General features: G+C 41.8%; 1 protein-coding gene across 1 annotated transcript in view; it reads right to left on the bottom strand.

Moving 5' to 3' along the window:
- LOC133931783 (dynein axonemal heavy chain 9-like) overlaps window positions 1-24633 on the bottom strand; it is a 91171-nt gene extending 66538 nt beyond the window's left edge. The window contains exons 1-32 of the mRNA XM_062378735.1: window positions 24283-24633; window positions 23657-23853; window positions 23412-23570; window positions 21857-21987; window positions 21494-21705; window positions 19331-19564; window positions 19048-19215; window positions 18508-18624; window positions 18267-18417; window positions 17948-18062; window positions 17661-17729; window positions 17463-17467; window positions 17277-17328; window positions 14531-14657; window positions 13843-14007; window positions 12674-12761; window positions 9533-9774; window positions 9248-9383; window positions 8352-8548; window positions 7970-8232; window positions 7616-7777; window positions 6557-6779; window positions 6152-6318; window positions 5595-5738; window positions 5319-5478; window positions 3926-4081; window positions 2393-2525; window positions 2040-2317; window positions 1547-1677; window positions 1341-1467; window positions 690-842; window positions 68-193 (exon numbers count right to left, since the gene is read on the bottom strand). Of these exons, the coding sequence (XP_062234719.1) occupies window positions 68-193; window positions 690-842; window positions 1341-1467; window positions 1547-1677; window positions 2040-2317; window positions 2393-2525; window positions 3926-4081; window positions 5319-5478; window positions 5595-5738; window positions 6152-6318; window positions 6557-6779; window positions 7616-7777; window positions 7970-8232; window positions 8352-8548; window positions 9248-9383; window positions 9533-9774; window positions 12674-12761; window positions 13843-14007; window positions 14531-14657; window positions 17277-17328; window positions 17463-17467; window positions 17661-17729; window positions 17948-18062; window positions 18267-18417; window positions 18508-18624; window positions 19048-19215; window positions 19331-19564; window positions 21494-21705; window positions 21857-21987; window positions 23412-23570; window positions 23657-23853; window positions 24283-24633 (5139 nt within the window). The remainder of the gene's footprint in view (window positions 1-67; window positions 194-689; window positions 843-1340; window positions 1468-1546; window positions 1678-2039; window positions 2318-2392; window positions 2526-3925; window positions 4082-5318; window positions 5479-5594; window positions 5739-6151; window positions 6319-6556; window positions 6780-7615; window positions 7778-7969; window positions 8233-8351; window positions 8549-9247; window positions 9384-9532; window positions 9775-12673; window positions 12762-13842; window positions 14008-14530; window positions 14658-17276; window positions 17329-17462; window positions 17468-17660; window positions 17730-17947; window positions 18063-18266; window positions 18418-18507; window positions 18625-19047; window positions 19216-19330; window positions 19565-21493; window positions 21706-21856; window positions 21988-23411; window positions 23571-23656; window positions 23854-24282) is intronic.
- Between the last annotated feature and the right edge of the window lie 762 nt (window positions 24634-25395).

Raw genomic sequence — 25395 nt, 5'->3', positions numbered from 1 at the left:
GACTAATTATAAAATCCCCAAAGTAAGTGTCGTCAGTTAAATCGATACGTACTGAGCCTGTTTTTACCTGAGCTGGATAATCAAACAGCCACTGCTCTCTGGGTTTCTCCTCGTAGGCGATCACTGCCTCAGTCATCTCATGGCGAACTGTGTCGCGCATGGAGTCCATCACCCGGTTCAACCACACCTCCACCTTATATAAGGCACACACAAACACACACACACACACACACACACACACACACACACACACACGTACACACATACACACAAAAGAGGCCCATGAATACAAATGTATAAAAATATTGCAATGTCTGTAACGTAGGCACCAGCCAATGCGGTCATTATTGACCGCATTGCCGCATTACCGTAATGAGGTCATTAATAAGCATTAGTCAATGTGGACATAGGCAAATACTATGGGATGTAATGGAAAATGAATGGATTTATGGGCTTTGAGATGCAAAAAACCTGAGGGGTAATGACAGACTAAATTTAATTAATCTCCCTTATTGTGGGATATGATATCTGTATTTGCTACATATTTTCCTCAATGTCTTTCCATTACAGAAAATGGCAGGTAAGTGACTGTTCTCATCCATCGCCTAAAAGAGACAAAGATAATGAGTCATTGGAAGTTGCGGCACCACAATTTTAAAGATGGGACAAAGTTTCCGAGTCTCTTTTACCTGTCCAGTGCAGTCACAGGGCTGATTAAAGGGGACGTACTCTTCCTCTTTGCTGTACATGCCCAGTCCAATCTTAGTGGGCTTCCCTTCTCCATCCTCTTCAAATCGCATCTTAGCCATGTTGTCGAACAGCTTGGACAGATGCCTTTGGACCTGAGCAAACACACAGACACATTAAGCTCGGGCTCGATTTACACTGAGCTCACGGCCTGACCGGTATTTTCTTTGGCGCTGCACAAATAACATTTCATTACTGTTTTTCAGAGTTCTTCGTAGAAGGGCAGGACCTGTGTCCTGCTGCATGCCTGTTAACTTCCTCTTAAAGAGATTTGGTATCTTTGGTATTTGGCAAGTTGTGCTTTACAGTGATTTATTCCTACGAACAGGAAATGAATAATACTGTGTCCTGATGATGGAGGTTGATGTGGGCTGCATGACTATGAGTAACATTGCTCCTGTGTGGGCACTGTGGGAACTATACAAGTCAACAGAATACATCAGAAGAGCCAAATGGTGCAGTGGTACAAGGTTTTAAAAACTGTTAAAAAGTAACTTGTAGAAAGTGCGGCTTACAGTTTTTTTCTGACTCTGTGAACACATTGAAGCATAAAATTTGTTGGCAACCCCTCAGGCAAATATAAGTGAAGTCACCTGGTGTGGGTTGGTCCCATTAGACAGGATGTCCAGCAGATCAGCTGACGAGACGAAGTAGAATCTCGGGAAGGCAAGACGCTTGGTGTCCAGGTATTCTGCCAGAGCTTTTTCACAGAGAGATAGTCTGTAGAGAAATATACAGTCAGCGTATTTGTGAGACTGCCCCTGATAACAGACGAAGAAGAAACAGAAAGACGTCTTACCTGCTCTGCATGTCCTCAAGCTTGGAAAACAGCCCTGGTTTATTGGTGGCCTCCACCACATTGGGAGTTTGATGCAATGCGTTTGCAAGCTCTTTGAAGCTGGTGTCAATTTCATCGAAGCGCTTGGAGTCCTGCAGAGGATTTCACAAGGGAACACAGTCAGGGGATTTAGGTTCCCACAAGAGAGACGAGAGAATCACAGGTTTAATAGCAAACATCTGGGTTAAGCACTACCCAAACATCAGGGGGGCAATTAAAATAGTTTTGTAATCTAAGCTCTTAAACTGGGAGTATGGTCTAATTAATGCATTCCTAATTAACAGCTATAACAGCCATGCTATCTGGGTTCATATGGCAACACAAGGGTGTAACCCTGCATGAATTGGAGCTTGTCACTGATGTATACCTGAAATATAGAGCTGTAAATTATTGCGCGTGTGTGTGTGTGCATATGTATCCATCTAATCAGTTTGTGGTGGGATTTGTCTGTAACCTCAGGCAGCTGTTTGCGTATGTCCTCAGAGCCAATGAAGATGCTCTCTAGATGGGTCCACGTCCGCTGCACCTCGAACCAGATGGAGATGACCGAGTCGGCGATAGACAGTTTGGTCTGCCACGACGACACCTCCTCCAGGAAGTGCCCAATGTACTTGGACGTCATGAGGTTCTGCAGCTGGACCTGGTTGTCCTCCAGCGTCTCAATGAGCTCCTCGTCCGTGCGCAGCAGAGGCACCTGGGTGCGTTGGTGGGGCTCGTATTGGAACTGCATACCTGCGTACGATCGGTAAACTCAGTGGACTGGAAAAACTTTGCATTCTGGTTAAACAAGGTGTCCCTTTCCCATACCTGTCCATGTGGTGTTGAGCTCTGTAAGAACTTTCTCCATCCCCATCTCTTTAACAGCCTTATCAACGATTCCTCTCACATCTTCTTCATAGCAGTGCAAGTCGAGCTGCAGCAGGTCGGCCAGAGTGGTATCCTGCTCACAGAAAATTCAACAGTACTTGGGCTGCATTATGGGCTGCATTACATAACCGGATAAGATAAGTAACATATGACAGGTGAGCGCAGGCTTCTCTCACCTACATCAAAAAACTAAAATGCTTGTGCAATTTGGACACTTGAACCACCTGCAGGCAGTGACAATAACTACAGAAAGCATTTCCCACAGAATGAATTCAATCTATGTTAGTAGTTGGTCAAAGGTCACTCTCACGAGAAACAGGTTCACAGACTCAAGAGTGAAAAATACGTTCTATGTAAGAGAAAGAACTACATTGCATCATAAACTATGAGGCCTGACTGTGTGGGTGGTAAAGAAGTAATGGACCATAGCAGGAGCACCCAGTAGCGCCAGTGTTACGGGACCAATCTCAACATTTTTCAAAACATAAGGAGGAAGCCACGCCAGAGTTATGCTTAAAGCAAAATGTTTGTGTCAGCAGAAAACCCTCATTAAATAACTAGGAGAGTGTGGAGGTGTGGCCAGATAGAACAAAAAATGAGAAGATCTAGACGAGCCAGGTAGTGTGGGCTGTCAGACCCAGAAACTTCTCCCTCACTACCTGAGTGAAATAACTAAAAAGAAACAGGACTTACTCAAAAGAAACAGACAAAGAGAGACAATATAATATGTGCCAGGATGATGGAGGCTGTATATCTATTATATTACTATGAAAAAGTTTGTGGTACATTCAGAAACTGTGGACGGACATTAGAATAGACCCATGTTAAATATTCACAGGCTGCAAGTATTGCTCGTACAAAGGCAATACAAAGTTTATCTGACTAATAAGTGGCATAGGTTAGAGCTCTGCACTGTAGCTGCTTGAGCTAACGTTAGCATAAGAGAGCCTTTAATATCTCATTTCACAGAAACGTTCATCCATCTATCATCTGTCCCGCTTATCCTTTTGATAGTCATTTCAGAGATATGAAATGTATATGCTTTTTGATTGTTGAGATAAAAAAGTAGTCATCATTCAGCTCTGAGAAGTGCTGTATAAAGCAGAGGAGAAGCCTGTCGTAAAGACCTTTAAAAACCTTGAAAAATATGTCTGCTCTTCACTTTCAAACCAAGTCCAGCAATGTTATAAATCATTGTTACCAGTGGAGAAATATTTATGGCGAGTGTCTAACAATTAAAAAGGTATTCTAAAATTTGAGGGTACCACTCTTGTAACAGAGTTTGGTGGTAAAGACTTAAAAGTGAAGCAGGTCCCACTGTCCCCTGCTACTTTCCTTTTTTATAGTTTCAAATATTAAAATGTTTGGGTTGTGCAATAATAATTTAACAATAAACACATTCACCCAAAGCAATGAACAGAATTAGAACAACAGAGTGCTCGCATTGCGTATCTTTAAGAATAGATTGCTAACCTCGTTCATGGTGAACCGGACTCCAGTGGCGGCCATTAGCTGATGCCAGTGGCGGAGTCGTATGGCTGGGTTCTGGAGCTCCGCCACAGCCCGGAGGGAGACAAGGAGGTTTTTTACCCTGCTGTCGAGACCTGTGAAGGCGTCCCACGCTCTAACCTAGAGGGGGCAGAGGGCAGGAATGAATTCAAGGACTTTTGACAGGTTTTTGCTTGGAGACACAATTTCAGGTTTAATTTCAATTTCATTCATTACCCTTAACAATTAACTAAGTTGACATTTATTCAGTTACACATAGAGGCCTTGCTCAAGGGTACGCACACACAGTTTCATAGAGATCATACCCCCGCCAAGGTGCAGCAACCTTAATTTCATTCAAGCTGCACCAAATGTTACACACTTATAAATATCAGTTCCCTAAATGTGCCTGATTCCTCCAGGAACTATTTCACAATGAGTTTGTTGAAGAGGCAAGTCTCCATCTGACTGACAGTATTACCTCCATTGAGGAGGTTAGGGTTCCACCCCTCTCTGTTCGGTCTCTTTCTCTAACGTTGCAAAAATATTTTTAGTTGATGACAAATCTGGCATGTTTAGGGGCCTGATACTGATATTGGGGTGTAAAGAGAGTAAACTTCCCCCAAATAAAATAAAGAGTAAGACAGAGAGGCAGCTTAAACTCGGACAGCATCTAGAATGATGGAATAATGTTCATATAAGGGTTCACTGAATGGTCAATTGCAGTTTCAAATGAATACTGTGTGCCTAATGGTGCACTGCCAGGAATTGCCTATTACTATTTTGTATACTTATGCTGATTCTTCTTCTTCCGTACCCTCCAGATAGTTACAGGATTTTACAAGGAAGCCCGAAGGGAGGCTGGATTTTCAAAATAAAACCCTCCAGATACAGAATGTTACCAGGAAACCATAAAGGAGGCTGGATTTTCAAAATAAAACTTTCACGATAGTTACAGAATGTTACCAGGAAACCCGAATAGAGGCTGGATTTTCAAAATAAAATCTCCCAGATATTTACAGGAATGTTATCAGGAAGCCCGAAAGGAGGCTGGATTTTCAAATAAAAAAAAAAAAAAAAACAAGATAGTTACAGGATGTTACCAGGAAACCCAAAAGGAGGATGGATTTTCAAATTAAAAAAAACCCAGAGGGATACAGAGTGATACCTACAGGAAACCCAAAAGGAGGCTAGTTTTCAAAATAAAATCCTCTAGATAGTTACTTGATGTTACCAGGAAAACCTAAAGGAGGCTGGATTTTCCAAATCCCAATCATTTTAAGATTAATTGTCCTCTTCTTCTCAGCCTAGCACACTTTTCAACCTTTATACTACTCTATGTTATACATCCTAGTCTTGCCCATTCTCCCCCCCTCACCTCTTTATCCAGGCCCCGTATATCTTTAGAGAAGCGTTTGCACTCCAGCTCCATGTCCTCCACTTGGACCTCTGTCCACAGAGTTGTCCTCCATGCAGCGATGCTAAACTCCACCGTGGTGATCATGTCCCACAGCTCCTTCAGCAAGCCCACTTCACACCTTGGGGATGAAGTGGACAAAGTGAATTCAACTGAATAATACTGACTGTGAAATGCAAAAGTCATACTTGCTTCAAATTTGGCACAGGATGTTTGCATGCCAGCGTCGGGCTTTACCTGCATTGTCGGAGCTGTTTGAACTCTGAAACGTTGACCTCAAACAGGTTGGCAGACTTCACCAGAGACGCCATCATAGCCTCCCGCTCCTGGATCTGACGATGGAAGGTGTCTAACATCTGGAAGGGGGTCTTGCTGTCAAACCTGTTCGGGTGCATGAGTGCACAAAAGCACCCGGCGAAACACACACACACACACACACACACACACACACACACACATACAAGCCCAGTATAAATCAAGCTGCTTATGAACGGCTGCATGTGACCTCTATCCTCAAGTGAAAACTTCGCTACATCTTTTTTCCTTTAAGTTTTCGTGAAATTTTGTTTAAAGTTAACAGGCAATGATGCTGATTTACTGGCCAGTTCAACCAAAATTGAACTTTGACGGCAAATATAGCAACCTTCCAGAAACATATCCAGTGGGAAAGTATCTGATTAATAGAAAGTTGAAGATATCATTTTACTTTTGAGAAAAATTTTAAATATACATTTTGTATCTTTGGATTCTGTTGTTATTTAATATTGTGCAATTTGGGTTTCGGTTGTCCTCACCTGAAAGGCCCATTTTTGCGAAAGTCCTCCCTGAAGGTGTGCTGCTCCACATCAAATGAAGCACATTTGCTACGCAGGCTAGAGACCTCTATGGCCTGCAGAGGCGCCACCTGCTGTTTAGCTAACACCGTCTGCTTTCTCACATTGTTCCATTTTTCTGGCAACTCCTGCAGATGGACAGATAGATTTGATGCCGACAGAGGGAGATCAAGATGAAGAGAGAAAAATGAGGGGTGCAGGAGTGACAGATGATGAATGGCCAGGAGGAAGAGGGTGGAACAGGAACAGGCAAATGGAAGATGCAAAGTAAAAGTAAGAGAAATGGTTCTGTCTACGCTAAAAGAAACAGATGGAAGAGTACAAGCTGGTGAACGTGATCTGAAATGACTGAACACCTGCACTTACCTCTAACTGTTTGTAGACCACATCAGGCAGCTCCTGCTCATACACCTTCAGCAGAGCGATGGCTTCCTGCAGTGGCTCAAACATGGCGTCTGTGTTTTTTTGTCTTTCCTTTACAGCCAACAGGTGACCCATGATGTCCACCAGTCCATCGTAGTCACCCTCATTCACATGTTGGCCCAGGCCATCCTTAGTTACACAGATAAATTGTTCCAGGTCTGACAGGCTGGGGAAGAAGGACTCTGATCATTTAAGCGGTTTTACAAGAGCTTTACTTTTCATAAGCAGTACAATTGAAATCAGTCGTGACCCAACATTATGTCATTAGGGGTCATCCAAGTTCAGAAAAAGTGAAAACAAATTTTGAAAGGAAATCCTTCATTAAAAATGAAAGCTTGAGAAACACAGGCATTGACCATGGACAAGAAGAGAGATTTATCCAATTGCTTTACAGAACATGGAGGATCCAGTACTTTGGAGCTTGAATCTTAAAGTGTAGAATTTGTTAGACTCTAAAATGCTAAAAGACACCTGAAGTTATTGGCAAACTTTAATAGCTTCAAATTCGAAGCTATATAAACAGGAGGGTTTCTTCTGATCTGGCCCTGATGTGCACACTGTATGAAAAGTAATCCACGGCTACAAACGTTCCATTGAAAAAATTGCTACACCAGAGGCATGTTACATGGGTGTGTTTTGTGTGTATGCAATTGAAGAAACTGTGCCTTCTCCAATTCCACTTAAGCCAGGTGAACTTTGGCAGATTGATATTACAGACTAGTCATGCAGATTTTTGCAGACAAAATGTTGTCACTTTGTACACAAGAAAATCATTACAAATCAGTTTGTGTAACAACTAGACTATACGTCCATTGTGCATCATTCTGGTGAATGGAGTAAAGAAGTCTGAAAAATGTAATATGATCAACTCGAAGCAGAAGGCTTGTGCTAAATTGCTTTGAGTTGAAGTTTCCAAAAATTATGTGAGTCATGATCTGATGGTTTCACCCAAACAAGAAATTACTTGAGGTTAACCCCCAACTGTATGAAATATTGCCTCACCTGTTGGTTACATTGTCAATTAGGTGCTGTTTGAACATGAAGCTCCACTTTTTGATGATGTTGAGCAAGGCATTCTTCATGATGCGGCCATCCACCTTCATCCACCCATTGAACACATGCACTGCCTCCAGACCCTGCACCTCTTCGTAGATCTTCTCATACCTGGATGATGACAAACAGTTTTCATTCGGGTATATAAGGACTTAACCCTTAGACTTATTTCACCTTTTTCCAATCTTTTCTCCAAAATAAAATCCTATCCCAATTCTTTAAAGTTGAGATAAACATAAGAATAACTAGAAATTCAAGAGCAAACACAAATAAGTGCTCACTCTCTGCTTCACCAATACCCACTTGTTTATCTCCTCCTTGAAGTCAGCAAGGGTTGGTGGGCTCGCTGGGACTTCATCATCAGCATTAACCTCCATCTCATCGCTTGTGAGAAAGTGTCCGTACAGGAGGAACTGACGCATTAACTCCCTCCTATCATCCACGTACAGGAAGCTGTAGTGGTGCAGAGAGCTGCGATACTCACAGCACGTAACCATGACACCCTGCACACGTTCCATAAGGTCTTGACGCATGTCAGCCAGGTCAGCTATGTCCTCCATGTCAGCCTGAAGAAAACGAATCACTAACATTTAGTCAGTAGAAAGGGTATGCATTTAAGATATTACAACTTAAGGAAAATGACTGTGAATTGTAGATATTGGAGCTGAATCAAAAACAACAGTACCTGGTAGTGGGGGAAGGGAATGTGCTGGGCGAGGCGTGGCACCAGTGAGGAAATTCTGAACACATCATTGATGAGGCTCTCCACCAACTCAAAGAAACTGTCCCCAGCTCCAGACTCCAGAGAGGGAGAGAACACCATGTCAGGAACCTTCAGGCTCAGCTGAGTCTCAAAAAGAGGGGGCACGCCAGGTCTCTGGTCTGGAACCAAAGGAAAAAAGTGGAAACTGTTAAAACAACACTGAAAACTCTTCTCAAGTAAGTAAAGCATCCTGGCATCCTGCTTTGTCACATGGTATTTCCCATCTGCCTCTCCTCTTGAGTTACCTGTCAACACTGAGCAGTGATAAAGCTTTAGTCTATGGATAATCTCATCTTCCCGCTAGATATTTCAGGGTCAGTTTGCTTTCAAAAAAGCTTCCTGATCGTAAAAGATTTTCTTAACCCAAACAAGAAGAAGGACAGGGAGAGGAGGATGATGAAGTAGAAGCAAGGAGGAGATGAACTGGATACTGTAACAGGCTGGCAAGGATTCTCCACATCTTGAACCACGTCCTAATTCATTTAAACCCGTTGACAAAACTTGTGCCAGCAAATAGAAGTATTTCATGTCCACAGCCAATACAGGAAGACACCCAATTGACATCAAGAGCCCTGAGGACATGTTTTTTCAGTTAATTGTGGAATCAAAGTAGTGATTAGAGCTTAATATTCTGATATTACATTTATGGTCGGCGACAAGATTTGAGGCTTTGAAATGAGAATAGTAAGATCACTACAGTACTACAGATACTATGGGCTCTATTTTATATCCAAGCACATTGCATCATTTGTGTATTAATAAGTCTTTAATTTTGTGATTCAATTGTTCAGTTTACTTTTTCCTCATGAATGTCCTACCTGTGTTATCCAGGAAGAACTTGAGAGAGTTTTTGATACTGTTGAAGAATCCGTCTATGACCATGTTGTCCATGTACTCAACATAGGCCTTCCACTCCTCAGAAGATGGCTCAGCTCTGAACAGCTCCAGATTGCTCTAAGACATGACAAAGAGTTACAAAGAGACAACAACCAAAACATCTGAATAACCCAGACTTATATTAACAGCATAGAATGGCGGAATTAGAGCAAAACTCAAAGCCTATTTGGTATTCACACAAACACAGAATAAGATCTTTTATCTACCTTAAGCATGAAGTGAATCTTTTCTCCTGAGGACTGGACCAGACCGTAAATCCTTTCCACCCTCTCAGCCCTGTCCTCAAGATTGAGCAGTGCATCTTTTTTGTCCTCCTTCCTGTTGAACATAGGGGTGGCCCAGGACCTCATGCAGCTTTGGATCTCCTCTACATTGTCTTTGGTTCTCTGGAGTTGGCTCTCCAGGTCACAGACAGAGTCTCGCACTTCCTGGATATACTGCCAAATACCTAGAGAGGGAAATATGACGGAGCAGTGAGAATGAGAGTGAATGAGAGTGTGTGATTGAAATACTGGGACCACCTACAAAATGGGTTCTTCTTGTGTCCCATTTTTTCCTTCAGAAGACAACTTAACCTGCATAAGGAAAATAAATTTGACAGCTGAGTTCTATAATCTCATTGCTTCTGGTTTCCTATTACAAATTGTGTAGTTTTCTGAAGTACTACTTTGATTAATATCCAACCGGCTGGGGAACCTCTGGAATGTGATATATAGCCCATGACACAATTCGATGATACATCTGTGTGCCTGCTCTGTGTTGATGCTCTCACAGTGATAAAAAAAAGAAAATTTCTTCTGTGACACAAAGAGAGACACTGAGACTGAATAACCATTTCTATCATGATGTAAAAATTTAAAAGATAAAAAATCAACTAATCACCAAATCGAATAACAAAATTAGAAACTTTCCACGCACGCAAAGCACAACATCCATAGCAAACATAGAGACATTACAAATGCTGTGCAAAAAGCCATTTTAGAGTCGTATCACTTCTGAGTTTGACTTAAGGAGGAACTGCTGTCTTAAAAAGTCATGCATGGCCACACCTGATCACTACCATCATATGCCTCAACAAAGAGAAACAGTTCCAGCTGGCATTAGGGTTAGTATGATTATGACAAGAAAACCTGAGAGAAGAAGAAAAAACCCTGGAGCAGAGGACAAATCTGAGAGTAGATGTTTCACAAGCACACAGAAGCAGCATGAGCATGAGAGGAAGAGCTGAAAATTGAAATGGCCCTTGACAGAAAAAGGTTTCCCCTCCCCTGCCATAAAGAGAGGTCAGTGTGAGTGTGCTTCAGCAGCTTTTACAGCATTTAAACAGACTCGCTTTAGTCGATATGCATAAATATTAAAGCGTTCAACCAAAATACAGTCTGCCAAGACACTCAGCATCGAGTGTGACCAGTGGGTGTATTCAACAAACACACCAATGGACATCTGCTTGACTGACTTTTTAAAAATGAATTACAAATATATCTTTCTTCTTGGTACCTATCATAATGGTAGAGCTAGGTTACCATCCAGGTTGCCTAAAGCAACAACAACATCTGACACATGGATACATTGATAATATGCATGTGAACATGATGTTATCAGGCCCAACATGGAATGAAGACTCCAGTTATTTCAGAATTCAGTGGCTGCATCCCTCAGACGCTGCACTTGAAGAACAGTGGCCCCAATGCGAGTGAGTAGTGGGTCCCATTCTAAGGCTCCTTCAAATGAGGTGAAGAAATATGGTTGGATACTTCTCAGCACAACCTATCTCAAGATTTATTGCCTGCCGGTGATGAAAATAACAAGCTAGCTATGTAAGCCATTGAATGCAGCAGCTCTGATTAGGTAACGATGCACCGGTAAGAGTGAGACAAGCTAGTGACACATACAGGAAATCCTCCATAGACCAGACCGTCTCATTTAGGTTCAGCCTTCAAAGTCTAGATTGGCCTGGTCCTCTGAAGGATGCGGTCCCTGAATTGGGAGACAGCATGTCCAGGGAAATTTCATGGGAAATTTCACTGGGAAATTTTATTCCTGCATAACATGTATATTTAAAGAAATACAATTCTAGTCATCCTATACTCCTTTACCAAATGAACAAACCATATCCACAAAATACACACCCACTGCACAGCATGAAGGAGATAAGTGTGTGCAGCTACTGAACATTCTGCAGAGGGACTGTGACTTTGTCCCCACAGACAGCTGCATGCTTTCGCTTTTACCGTAAACTCTCTTCTCATTTCTGCTGCGTTCCTCTTCTGGGAATCCCAGGGGCGGAAGAAACTAACAGTGCAGTGTCAATCAGAGCATATCAATGATTGAACACCTCTCCTTTTCTTATTTTACATGTTTTAAAATGCAAAGCCTCGCTGTTCATGTCACATCTCTCAACATCCTGCTCTTCCCTCGAAATGACAAGTATGGAGGGAAACGCCAGGGAGTTGGAGGAAGGAGGTACATTTTTATCATACAAATAAATATCTCCTTGAACACTGTGTATAGCTGCTTGTCATTATATAGGCTACTATAATACAAGTCCTAAAATATTTTTTGGTCGATTTGACATTTCCTTCTTAAATACAAATGTTAGCTGTTCTTTCGTAAACAAATCTCACACAGCCTCAGCGTTCTGGGTGGGTCGCAGCAGCAGGGACAGACACTTTGACTTCAACAGCAGATTGAAGAAATGACATCACAGAGCTGGACTCAAAACCAACTGCCGTTTTGGCATTTGAGATGATAACAGAAACAAGTGGGCTCTAATCTACATGCAGTTCAGCAACATACATTTACCCCTAAAGTTCGTTAATTAAGTCAGAGTCAGATTTTTCATTTCATCCAATGGTAACCAATGAGGCAACCTGAATGTGATGAAAGGCATGAGAAGAAAGCACTGTTTTGTTCCCAAAAAAGTATTATCAATAACCAAAAAACAGTTTGTGTATTTTTATACTTGACTACGATAAAATAATATATGTATAGATTATCCCAGGGAAAGAAAGCAAAAAAAGCATATAACCCAGAAATGTTGACCTAACTATTCCTAAGAAGGATCAAAAAATTATTTCTTTAAGCAAATTAACAGTTGTACAAGTGTTGAAAAACAAATACAGAGCCTTTGTTTGTAGATGCCACCGTCACTGTGTAAGAATTTACAGAAAAAGCACATTGCAATCGCTGCTTTATCACAGAGAAAGAATGCAGGTAGATAGAAAAGGTCATTGCATTAGACTCTAAATAATATATCTATTGCACTATAGTCTTGTGTTAATACAGACCCTGTATTACAGGGGTAATTTCTCAATTATGCATCTGCTAGTATGATAAAATATCCAGACCTTGGCTGTTCCAGTTCAGATTTTCCTCAGCGTTTTTTAGGTTAGCGTCGATGTCCCTGAGTTGGCCCAACATAAGGGGATGTTCCACCTCGAGCATAGAGTGCATCACCTGCGGTCAAACAGTGGGAGAAAACAAAAAGGAAAAGAGGGATGAGATGTGATTCTGTGCTCCCATTAAGCGTTCACAGTAATATAATTTTAATAGATCCACCAGTGAAAGGCCACACAAGGGCCCAGAGCAGCAAGACGGCTGTTGTCCTCATAAGACTCACAACCATGTTGCTCCGACTTAATCTGACTTAAATCTTTTGCTACCTGGAGCAATGAAATGCTGTATTTATAAAATGTTGCTAGCTATGACACATGTGGCTGAGCTGAGTTCCTTACATGGTGATTGCGCTTATATTGTTTTATGCTACTTTATTGCATCGTCATTTTGATCTTTGCCCATTTCCAAATACTGCAACAAAAGAGATTTTTGTAACATTATATTTTATGTTCTAATGTCTAAAGTCAGTAAGTGAATTCATACACACAATGTGAATCCTTAATTGCATAATTTGAGGATCATATTCAACTACATTTTCTTGTTTTAGCAGTCTACAGTGTGTATGTCTATGTGTCCCATTCTAGTGAACATATAAAGGGAATTTCTTAAAATTAAACAAATGTTCACGAATAAAACATTAATTTAAATTCTGACGGTCAAGGTTCAATGGTAATCTGATTTCACAAAAGACAATTCTTAATCAGGTATCATTCTTCAAGAATGAATGAATAATTATGACACATTTTCTGACAATTACTGAATTAAAAAATGTGAAAAGGATAACTTTCATGAATCTAAAAGGTAACATCACATTATAGTGCTTAGCTTAGTTTAGCTTATCTTCCACACCAGTCAGTGTTAATGTTAATGTCTGGACCTACTACTCTATAGTGCATGATGAGGATGACATGAGAGGAGGTGACATCAAAAGCAGGACTCATATATTTCAAAGAACTATCGGATGTTCCCGTCTCTACAGCACTGATGCTAGCATGGTTTAAAAAGCCTCAGATTGCCATCTAGAGGTTGACATGTTTCCCCTGCTGCCAACTGTGATCCACCTCATGCTTTGATATCACACTTTATTTGCATCCGTGTATACATTTCCTTGACGGCTTACAGCCTGATCGACACGTACCTTGTTGTATGCGTCAATGGTGAGCTCCAAGTTGGCAACATACTGCTGCAGCTGCCCCCTGGTGGTGTAGATCTGCATTGCAGTTTCAGGGATGGCCACAGTCTGACTGGCCTCCAAGTACTTCACCTCCCGCAGCAGAGATGTTAGCTGAGGAAGAGGAAGACGGAGGCAGTGAGAAACATAACACATTCACAATTTGATTGTCAAATTAGATTTTGATCGGTGAAGGCAGACACTGCTTAAAACCTTTACTTTCAAGCCCTGTGTCACAGTAAAAACATGAGGATCCAGTACAACAGTTTTGGTGTTGCTGGGAGAAAACGTTCCACTAAAGCTCAGATTAATGAGAGATCAGAAACTCTTTAGGACAGCATGGCCCAACATCACTACCTTTAAATGAAATATTGAAATACCGACTCAACTTATTTAAATGATGAATGCGCAGGGGAAACACAACTTTATTTAAGGAGTTATGGAGCTGTGGGCAGGTGTCTGACACTTAGGGAAAGATGTTTAATGAAAGAGATTAGTTTGATATACGGGAAAACCAAACTAATATATCACTCAGAGCGTGTGCAGAGTTTCTCAGAGTAAAAGGTTTAAAAACAGTGGCACCTCTAGCAGCCTCCCTCGGATCACTTTTTAGAGAAAAGTGGATTAATGTAAAAACCTGCGGGCTGAAGTTGACTGAGATCAGCTTAGTGGCCGGGTCTCTGCTGATTAAAGGCAGGTTCAGGTTGAACTGGGAGCTCTCGCTCACGGTCTCTGTCCATGTCTCATACAGACTGGTGGAGTATCTGGAATGGAAAACACACAGAAAACAACACTTTATCTCAGCCAAACTGAAGTTATTATCACACAGAAATATACCCATTGTTTTTAAGCTCTCTGATAAGTGCAGGAATCTCTGTGCATCTGACTGTGACTCTCAGGGCTCTGTGTGGCGAGATGAGCTTCAGTGAGGTTTTAAATAAACAGGTGAACAGCTCTTTGTGCAGCGGCAGTGGAGCAGCTCGTAGGTTAAATCTTTATGCATTATAGCTCGGAGCTCGGAAGCTGCACCTGGAAAACAACCTCAAGTCCCAATTTCGAAGGAACCTCACCACCCCTGACTTTGAAATCCAAGATGGCGGCTCCGTGTTTCAACATTCAGTAAAAGCTGTAGTTTTTACTATTTATAAGCACTTAAATTGGTCGTTCACATAGTGTTGTCCAATTACTGTCGGTGGTTGTGTTGCTACAGTATAAGTATGCCTGAAATGCCATGTAATGCCTTATTATGAATTGGTTATGCTAACAATAGCTAACGTAAAAAAAAACTCCAAGATGGCAGCCGCAAGAGAGGCTTTCTCTTTCTTCGACTTCCGACCAATTGTACAACTGGAACGTTATCAACTCTGATTATTCAGGAAGGACATCATTCCAAAGCCGAGCTCCGAGGTGTAATTGAATGCAGCATTACTTTTCGAGTCTCAATAACGCAGGTCACTTTTACAGTTTCAGATAGAAAGCTGCAGCCAACATGACCACAGGCCAAACAAACAGCCCATTCTAAACAGGCAGGTTTACAACAAAACCTTCACTAGTTCCCATTAAAGGAACCTTTCTTTCATAAGGGCACAGGTTGAAATCAACATAGAAATCAACCAAAGCGAATAAGAGGCACGTGACATTTTCCCCAAATCATCCGAGGTTGTAAACAGAACCAGAGGCGTTATTTGCTTTTCTAGGGCAGAGGGAAAGGCAGCAGTTCAGGAAGGTTACATGCAGGTGTGCAGGGGTAAGATGAGGATAAACCTTGATTCATCTGCAAGAGGCTGGGAACAGACAGCATTTCAGGGCTCTGTACAGCTATATCAATCTGTAAATAGTCGAGATTATGACGAGAACTTAAGTGTGCACTGTGTGCTCCTTATTGGATTTCTGCTGTGAGCTTCATTTCCTGATAGTGGCACCGCAGACGCAGAGGCAATCAAATGCCTCGGTCACACTGCATTTTGTCTGTGGGGGTAATGAGTGGGGATGCCAATTCTGTTCCTCACTGGAAAATGTATAATAATGGTGGCACTCACTTTCGACTCAGGCGATGATTATTACAACATAACAAGAGCTCTAATTTCTGATGGGAGTAAATTGAGAGCAAAGAACTGCTGTTGCTCATAATTCCAATACTGTGGGTTCGGGGGGGGGGGGGGGGGGGGGCATCGAGTGAAGGAGTCATATTAGGTGTGGAGCATAAAGAGTGGGTATCTGTCAGGCTGTGTGTGTGTAATAATGTGCATCATTCACAAAAGACCTTTTCACACACGCACACACATTTACATTACCATACTTGTAAGGACTCACTTATCTCTTTTCTGAGCTTGGTCTGGAATAGCTGTAACTTATTTATCCTCATCTTAGCTCTAACACAATATACTGACTGCTGATATTTTAAATTAAAATAATAATGATACATTTTTGCATATGCATAACATATTCACTATTGTGTAAAAGACAGGGCCCCATTTTGGAAACAGCATATATTTCTATACCGGCTCATTTACACCCATAATCTGCCTGATCTGATTGTTGTGTTTTTTCTCTCTCTCCGTTTGACCTGCATCTCTTGCTCTTTTCTTATTCCAACAGGAAGCAGCCAAGCACACTGGAGGTCATGCAGCAGATGGGATTCTATGGAGATTCTTCAGAAGCAGAATGCTCACTCCATTCTGTCTCTTACTCATCCTGGCATTGCACACATAACTGATTAGTCTCTTAAGTTATAGCATTGATCTCTTTATGTAAATAGTGATTTTTTTTTATTCCATAAGGTGTCCTCCCTCATTTGTCAATCATGTTTTGTGCTATCCTAATTATATTATTGCAAAATAATAATATTTTGCAATACACAGACCTTTTTATTTTGATTATATTTCTTTACGCTTTGACTCCCCTCAACGGCCAGAATCTATATTTACTGCAGGTTGTACGTTCAGAGAATTCAGCTGTCAGCTTTTCACCCGAGGCGAAACCCCATCACTCTTGTTTTAGCCTCTTTACACTGGCTCCTAGTAAGTATTTGTATCGATGTTAAGAACTTACATATAATATAATATTCTTATGTATTTAGGCCTGGTTCAGGACTGCCTTGGACCAGCTTCTAGCTCTACTGCTATAGGCCTAGATAAATTAATGTCTCATTGATTCATGTTACTGACTATATAGCTTTAATCAGCTGCCATGTGTAGAGTGCTTTATAACGCCATGATGTGCAGACATTTCTACACAAGTGGAAAAACCAACATGCCCTCTCTCTCTCTTTTTGCCTCGAACATAATTCCGTTTGATTCCATGCAAACAGAATTTTCGGACCTATGGGATGCTTTTTCTTTCAGTTTTTGATGTTGGATATGGTCTAAAAGGCCATTCCTCACTTGGCATCAGTGAGTAGTGAAGGAGCATATGGGATTATGGGAGTGAAATAATCTGTGGAGCAGCGCCACAGTAATGAGAACATAAATAATGCTGGAAGCTGCGTGTCTACATGCTATTCCACAGGGGCTGCTTTCATAAATGTTACATGCTCAACCATCAAAATCACAAACATGCAGGTTCAAAACTGAGTCTGTGTGAAGTCCCAGCCACAGAGGGATCTAATATCTGAGTAATGTGATTGGCTTTCAAGGTTATTACAGTCCTGAAACATTCTGTCACTGTCTATTCTGTTTAACCTCCCTTTTTGATCTTGTATTCAGTGATGCATACATGCAAGCCTGATGACAACTGTTGTAATACAGGAAAATAACATCCACACTTACTTGTCCAACAGTTGCATCATCTCCTCATACTTGTCGATGACCTTGGCTCCTTCCGCAGACTCCAGACACCTGTAGAGAAGATGAAATCTGTCAACCCATGCAACAATTGTAGCCAATACCTTCAGGGGCCTGTTTTCCACATCATCTTTTTTATGAGGCCTTTAAAACACCTTAACAAAATGTTATGAAGAGGAGCAGCTAGTGCAACAGATTCACAGTTGGAAATGAAAAACCACAAACCAATTCCATTTTTAATCTGTGTTGTTGGCAATGGGAGGAAAACTCACAGGCAGGAGAGTTGTCTGAATTTGGAGAACTGGGTATGGATGCGCTTCTGTAGACTCTGGGCCCATCTCAGCCCGCCAGCTACTGGAGGCATATTTTTACTCACAACAGGCGAACCTGAGGAAGTCAAGGGTGCTACAAAGGTTAATGGTGACTGAGATAAGAACTACACAATTTGCCTAACTCAAGCTACATGGTTTAACCTCCCGATCACTCTCCAGTTTGAGGGCCATCATTTTGTTGAAACTTTGCTCACTCTTGTCTCTCTAAAGTATTTAAAATGAAAATTGTAAAAATACAGGAAATTGTTCTAAATCTCACCAAGCTCCTCCGCAAGCTGGATGTGTTTGTCATAGATGAGTTTGCAGCAGTTCAGCTCCTTATCAAACACAGAGACAAGGCGAGGGTATCGGCTCACAGCATCGGCTGCCACTAGGGGGCGTTCCAGCAAGCTACCAAACATATCCACCACCTGCAGACAACAGATTAGCAAAAGGGCTTTAGTACTCGTTTGTGACTGTGTTTGTGCATTTGTGAGAAGAGACAGATTCAGTTCCCAGACCTTGAAGGTGGGCTCCAGTCCGGCGGCATCATCGAAAGCCAGACAGAAGATGGTTCCTAGTCGACGCTCTATGTCATCCACCCTCAGATCAAACTTCTTCACATCTTCTTCAAACTCCTGCAGGGTACAAAAAGCACAGCTACAGCGGCAGCCAAAAGAGCACACAGCTTAGACTGTGACAGGCCGGCATATCCCTTTTCACATCTCACTGACTCAAAGCCATCCAGAGGGGAACACTGACTGGCTCCTACACAAAAAATAAATTACTTTTCTTGCCATTGCTCAGACACATTTTGGTTCCGCAACTAAAGAGCATTGGAAAAGAAATACTATTTATGTAGAAAGCCAATTTGCTCTACAAACACAGGACTGAACAGGTTGTACTGGTGTTTGCCTGCTTGAATAAAAGAAGCATAAACTGAGAAGTATTCAGGGCTAAAAATTACACTTTAATAGTTGACCTGCAAAATGTCTGCTTATTTTCCCCTGCTGGGATTTAAGCGAAACCCCTGTGCACCCAGTAATCCTCACACTCCGTACCGTATTGTTCAGGTCCAAGCAGTCATAGGGCTTCTCTGTGATGAATTTGTAAGTTTCTGAAAACTCTTGGTTGAGCAGCTCGACCTGCTGACTGAGTGCGCTGCCTCTGACAGCTCCAATCACCAATTTCTCCAGCTTTAACATGTCTAAAGCTGTTAACAGGATGTCCTATAGGGAGACAGTGAGAGGAAATTGAGGGGGATTGAGCTCAACTACAGTATCACTGAAGTGACTGCATCTCTATTCTCGTGCCAAAAGTGCTGACCTTTGATTAAATACTCACCTTAATGGCAAGGATTCTATTGATAAAGCAGTCAAATCTTGAGAAGACCAAAAACGGAGAAAAGTCCCAAGGCTTAACCAAGTTCCCGGCCCTCTGGTACTCGGCCAGATTGGCCCTGCGGTCCTCGTAAGTGGTCCTGAAGAGCTGCAGGATCTCCAGGCACGTCTGCACCGTCAGGAGACTCTCAGAAACCTCTCCTTTCAGAATCTCATCTGGAACTAGAAACATCTGGGACTGGTGTTGGAGAGGAGTAGCAGCTACAGTTAGTTTGGATTCCAACACAAAGAGCCTAATCTCAATTATACGCGATGGAATGGATTCTATCAAGACCAAAGCTCTTATCAGTCTTGAAGACGCCTGGGAGTAGGATCTTGGGTTGGAGCTGTCAGGCAGGATGTGGGAGACTTTTGGACTAGTTACCTCCTCATTATGTGCCAAATACAGACTTATACATGTTAGCACTTAAATCATATTCATTGCTCAAACGCTAGCTTAGCAAGGATATTTTCAGGCACAAGTGATGGATGGATTTTTTGTGGATTGTTTTGGACTTGTGCCCATTATTCTATATTTTGGCGAGTCAATTTAAAATCCTTCAGAGACATATCTGGCGCGGACTTTTCCATTCCACTGTTTCCTAACAAAATCACATTGTTAGATACCTTGCACTCCTTAAATGGAAACTAACTCGGCATCTAACCTTACCACCTAACCATGTTAAAGCCCTGACACCTATTCCAGAAGATGGGGTTAACTAAAACAGCATCTAAGTTTATCTTTGTTTGGCTTACAATACAAATGTGATAAAGCATAAACACAGCATAATGCAACTCCCTCTAGGTGACAATAAGCGAGATCCTATATATTTGGCTGCAGTCGCACATCAGTCCCTTAAACATGTTTGATTTCTTTCATCATTTAAGCTAAGACAATCATCCTCCTGGTACTAGCTAAAAACTTAACAAATATATTGTTAGTGGTATCAATATTATTATCTTACTCCTGGCAAGAAAGGAAAATAACCCTTTATTTTATTGTTAATATTATTTTTGCACTAGTGCAGTTCACGTTCTAAACATATCTGTTTGGATTGTTGGTTTGGCCTGTGGTAATGCCCCAGAGTTTACTTCTTACTTCTACTCCTCAAACACACCAACAATATACTTTCACTTTTCCATTGTTTGCTTTCTAACCCTTCGAAAACGTTGTGTTCATCCTACCTGGTTTATGTCCCGCCCCCATTGCCTGCTTCAGAGTGCTGGATGCATGTTTATTCAATTTGTATTCATATGGAATTCATCACAAGGGTTTAAGTAGGTAGATAACTTTGATAGCCTATGTCACACCAGCTGACACACGGACATCATGGGTAGGATATGTTCTCCAGGAAGGACAGAAGTAAATTGAGACTGCCCTATGTAAACCGCTGTGTCACATCACTGTCCCAGGATACACAGTTCAAAAAGAGAGAGAGAGGAACTTTGGAGGGGCTGGTGCAAAACGTTTTTCAAAATACCACGCTAGAGGGTTAATCTAACACTGCTGGCTTGTAAGACTTTCCTGGGAAAACTTTTCTGATGCACTGTGTATTTTCAGCAGCAAATGACTTTTGTGTCCAATAAACTGAACACAGAGGAACTGAGCTGGACAGAAAAAAGCATTCTAACCAACAGAAAGTGACACTATATCAACCAATCCCCAAAAAAATAGCACTCACTTACTTTGTGCTGAAAGGTGACCTCTTACAATTACAGGCCAGAAACACAACGGCGATAACTAATTAGCAACAACGATAGTTATTTGAGCCGTATATCACTGCTGGCGTTTATCTTTTATCATTGTACAGAATAAACAATGGAGAAAAATCTGCACTTGTTATTATTTTACATTTGATGTAAAAAGAAAACAATTATCTAATTTTATGGAAATGTATTTTATATTTTTGTAATTTAAGTTTTATATATTTTGTTGTATTTAAGTTGCCTTATATTTATAATAAAGGCTATGTTTGAACAATAATATCAAGCTTCATATTCATTGGCTGATAAATCGATGCTGGTAATCTTTTACTCCCGAATTACTATTAATGCCAAATATCCATATAGTTACGTCTCAAATCTTTAAATCAAAAATAAAACAAAGAAAAGTATAACTGCTGCTGACCTGCTGTATGAGGAGGTTGCAAGTCTCCTGCAACAGAAGGATGAGGCGTTGTGGTGTGTTGTAGTGTCTGGAGTTTGCCCACACCAGGCATACTGTGTGCATCAAAGGGCCAATCTGACGTCTGACTTCAGGAAACTCCATGCTCTCCATGTCCTCAAACAGGCCCTTGAGGGGCATCAAGTAGATGCTGATGTCCTTTGCTTCTTCTAAAGCTGGCAAGTGAAAATGTGATCAACCACCACGTGTGAAAAAGAAGATGGTGATGAATCATCTCAAATCATGCCTCAACCAGATACACACTACACCTCAGAGACCCAAGACTAATTAAATGTTTTTCTCAGGTCAGATGGACAGATTCATTACCTGCAGAAACATTCTGTTGCATGTTTATAAAAGCAGGGAAATAGCTGCTCTCCGCAGCCTCCAACAGCTTCCCCATCTTATTCACTTCAGAGGCTGTTAACTGGGAATGGACACCCTCCAAATCTGCATATCTTCAATTGGGAAAAAGAAAGTCACATTTGTAGACAAACACTGGATTGTTGCAGCATCTATTTTAAAACGTTTTTAGACTTGTGATTTATTAAGTTGGTTGTAAACTCTACTGACAAAAAGTAACAGTTTAGGGTCATATTAACTTACTTTGATTTACTGTGCTTGAATTATACAGGCATAGAGAGCTTGTGTGTCAGAGTTAAAATATTGGATGCACTTTAAAATCATTTGGTGGTAGGGGTGATCTGACTATGCTAACCTAATCAAAGTATAATCATTAAGTGAAACATTAGCAGTGTGGTTTATTATGTAAATTGGTGTGCATTGTGTTTTTGTTGAGTGTAATTCTACCTTTAAATGGAGCTTGTGAGCTACATTGTGAGAAGTTGTGTACACAGTGTTTGGCATTTAAGTGGTTAGGACCTGAAAACACAGCTGCTAGGCAACAGCAACATGGTTGCTAATGTAAACATTATTGTTTGAGTCTCAAAGCTCTAGCATCTAACAATTAAGTAAGCCAACAGGCATATAAAATACAAAGGCATCACAACAAAGGGAATCACAGCATTTTCGTCAGATCTATCATCAAATTCAGCAAAAAAATTTAAATATATTAACTTTTTATTCAAAAGAAAAATAAATTCATGGGCTCTTGCAGTTTACAGGAGAAAATTTCACAGTGGCAATTCCAGAGACTTGAAATGTCAAAGGAATATATGTTTTTTAATGGCGTTTGGGAAATAACATTTGGGTGCATTAACTCCACCTTCTGAGCTGGAGTGTGGAACATTTACGTGATTAAACGTGAAAGAAAAACCAACATGGAGGAGGACCAACATCGTGTGCTCTGGTTGTCGACAATTATGGAGGCAGTCATGGCTGAGAAGGCGTATATATATTTTGAAGCGCGAGCGGGAAATGTATTGTTTTTAGTCACAACTGTACAAGTACCTTACATCTGGTTGGTGACACTTCCCGGTCAATGCACTCTCTCTTTTGCTCTCCATCGCTATTGTGGGTTTCTGTCGGAGTATATTTGTATACTTACGAGATGAGGTTCCAACTATATCGGTAACGATACAAATATTTTGTGAAACCCCAACCTTATTTGCGCAGATATCAGCACAGAGTGACCTCCAGTCGGGAACGCCCCCGGGATTGTTTGAAGGAGCAAATCTAAAAGTTTTTCAAGTTGTAATTCTGATACGTTAGTATAAAAAGAAGAGAGCACCAAATTGCTTGTGTCCCTTGACAGCGCATGTGTGCTCTGAAAATCAAAATCAGCAAAAAAATTGAAAAAACAAACCAACTTTGAGGTCCTACAGGGACATTGTGTTATTAACACACAATCTCATCCCTGGAACAAGTGGAGCTGTGGAGCTGCCAGTGGATACTTTGTGTCTGTAATAACTGAGGTGCTGACCTGTTCTTCCAGAAGAGCAGCTCTGTGTCAGGTGTGGGGTTTTTGCCTTCCAGCAGATCCCCAGAGGAGTCTATCTTCAGGACGGCAGAGATCTGACGGCTCCACTCGATCACTGCTGACTCCAAGGAGTGGATGATGCACCTTTCCACCATTCCCCCCCTGTGTGGTTTCATAAACCATTAGAATGTGCAAGTAGGAGAAATGATGCATTGAAACAAATATTTATTTCCCAGCTGTTTGTTTACCTTTTCCCAATCTCCAGGGCGGCTTGCTCCACTCTCTCGAAGTCCATGGGGAGGGGCAGCAGAGTCTTGCCTTGGACTTGACCTGACACCACAAACACATCATTCTTGAGGGAGTGGACGTTGCGCACGACTTCCTCAGACACGACCTGTGGCCATTCAGTGTGGTTGCTCCTGTTCGAGAGCAGCGGGACCAGCAGCTGTGAACGTGTAAGGAAATAAGAGTTTTTAAGTGCAGAAAAATATTTGCAGTTTCAATTTTGCATTAATATTGAATGTACCACATGTCCAAATCGTACCAAACTCCACACTGCGCTTCCCTGGGCCATTAAGAATGTACTTGCCAGGTTAACGGCAAATTAGATGAACAGTTTGCGAGATATGCGTTCCACATACAGACAGACGTTTGTGGAATTAGTATAAAGAGAGGGTGCAAATGGGAAAGATGGTGGGTTTTGGCTTCATTTCTGGATAGTTGGAGGAGGGGGGGGGGGTCTTTCATATCTATACTCAAGTCTCTGTTGACTGTAGTACTTATACACGGTACTGGATCAAATGTACTGGGATGACTGACTTGGAGTGATGTACAAACTTCAGAGTCACTTCATGAAGTCAGACCCACTGCTCACCTCAACTACGGCGGAGAAGTGCTCCAGCGGGTCGGGGGACATGTCTCCGCAGGTCAACTTCTCCCTCATGGTCTCCGCAGTGAGCGCGCTGTTTCCCCGCTTCACGAAGTACACCGCCTTGGTTCTGGGCGGCGCGGCGGAGAAGCCGGCGGCGGCCTGGAGCGTCCCGCCGCCGGTCAAACCCACCACGAGGCTCCGCTGCTCGGCGCTCTCCAGGAAGTCCCGCAGCACCTGGCGGTTCTCCTCGCCGGAGACACATTTCTGCCACTTGTCCTGTTTGACTTTGAGGGACTTCAGCACGAAGTCGGCGATGAAGAGCAGCCGCCGGTCCTCGGCAGGTGGCTCCTCCATGTTGGCTCCTCTGTCCCCGGTGAGTGCCTGAACTGATTGTGTCTCCGTCTCCATGGCAACGCAGCTCACACCCGGCCGTTGACAGTGAAGGAGGAGGAGGACCTGGATCTGACCCTGGATCAGCGCTGACCTCTGACTGACACCTGCTGCTCCCCCGTCACACCTCAGTCTGAAGGCAACAGTGAAGACTCATGATCCCACCATTGTGTGACCTCCTCTCAGAAAATCTGGACAGCTCAGAGTTATACTTCATTTTAATAATCAATTGCATTTATACCGCATCTTTCCTTCGTAAAAATACAGCTGAAAATATGCTTTACAATCAAATCAAAGACATGAAATTAGAGATGAACTAGAACACGTTCGCAATAAAACTAAAATTTAGGATAAAAATCTGCAAAAAATATGAAAATAAGTCAAAGAAATAGATCTTACTGCTTCACCGTGCAACATAGACAGAGTTGGAGAGTACAAGATTGTTTTTATCCTGATCTGTTGAAGGTTTTCGATTTTTGTAGGTTTAACTACACATATACACATGAAAGAAAAAACAATGCTTGATCAGGTCACCCTCCACTGGAACTGCCTAGGTTAGATCATTTAAAAGACAATGAAGTCTGCCTACTCATTCCACAAACTGTCTGTCTGTTGTTGAACACGTGTCTTGGGATGTGTACTGACTGCTCATACGCAGCAAATGGCCAGGCGTTAGACAATGACTAAAATATCCGGACCAACCGTATTAAATATAAAACCAAGTGT

The sequence above is a fragment of the Platichthys flesus genome, chromosome 20 (genome assembly GCF_949316205.1).
Source record: "Platichthys flesus chromosome 20, fPlaFle2.1, whole genome shotgun sequence".
Lineage (NCBI taxonomy): Eukaryota > Metazoa > Chordata > Actinopteri > Pleuronectiformes > Pleuronectidae > Platichthys > Platichthys flesus.
This window is presented reverse-complemented; position numbering and strand designations above follow the sequence as displayed.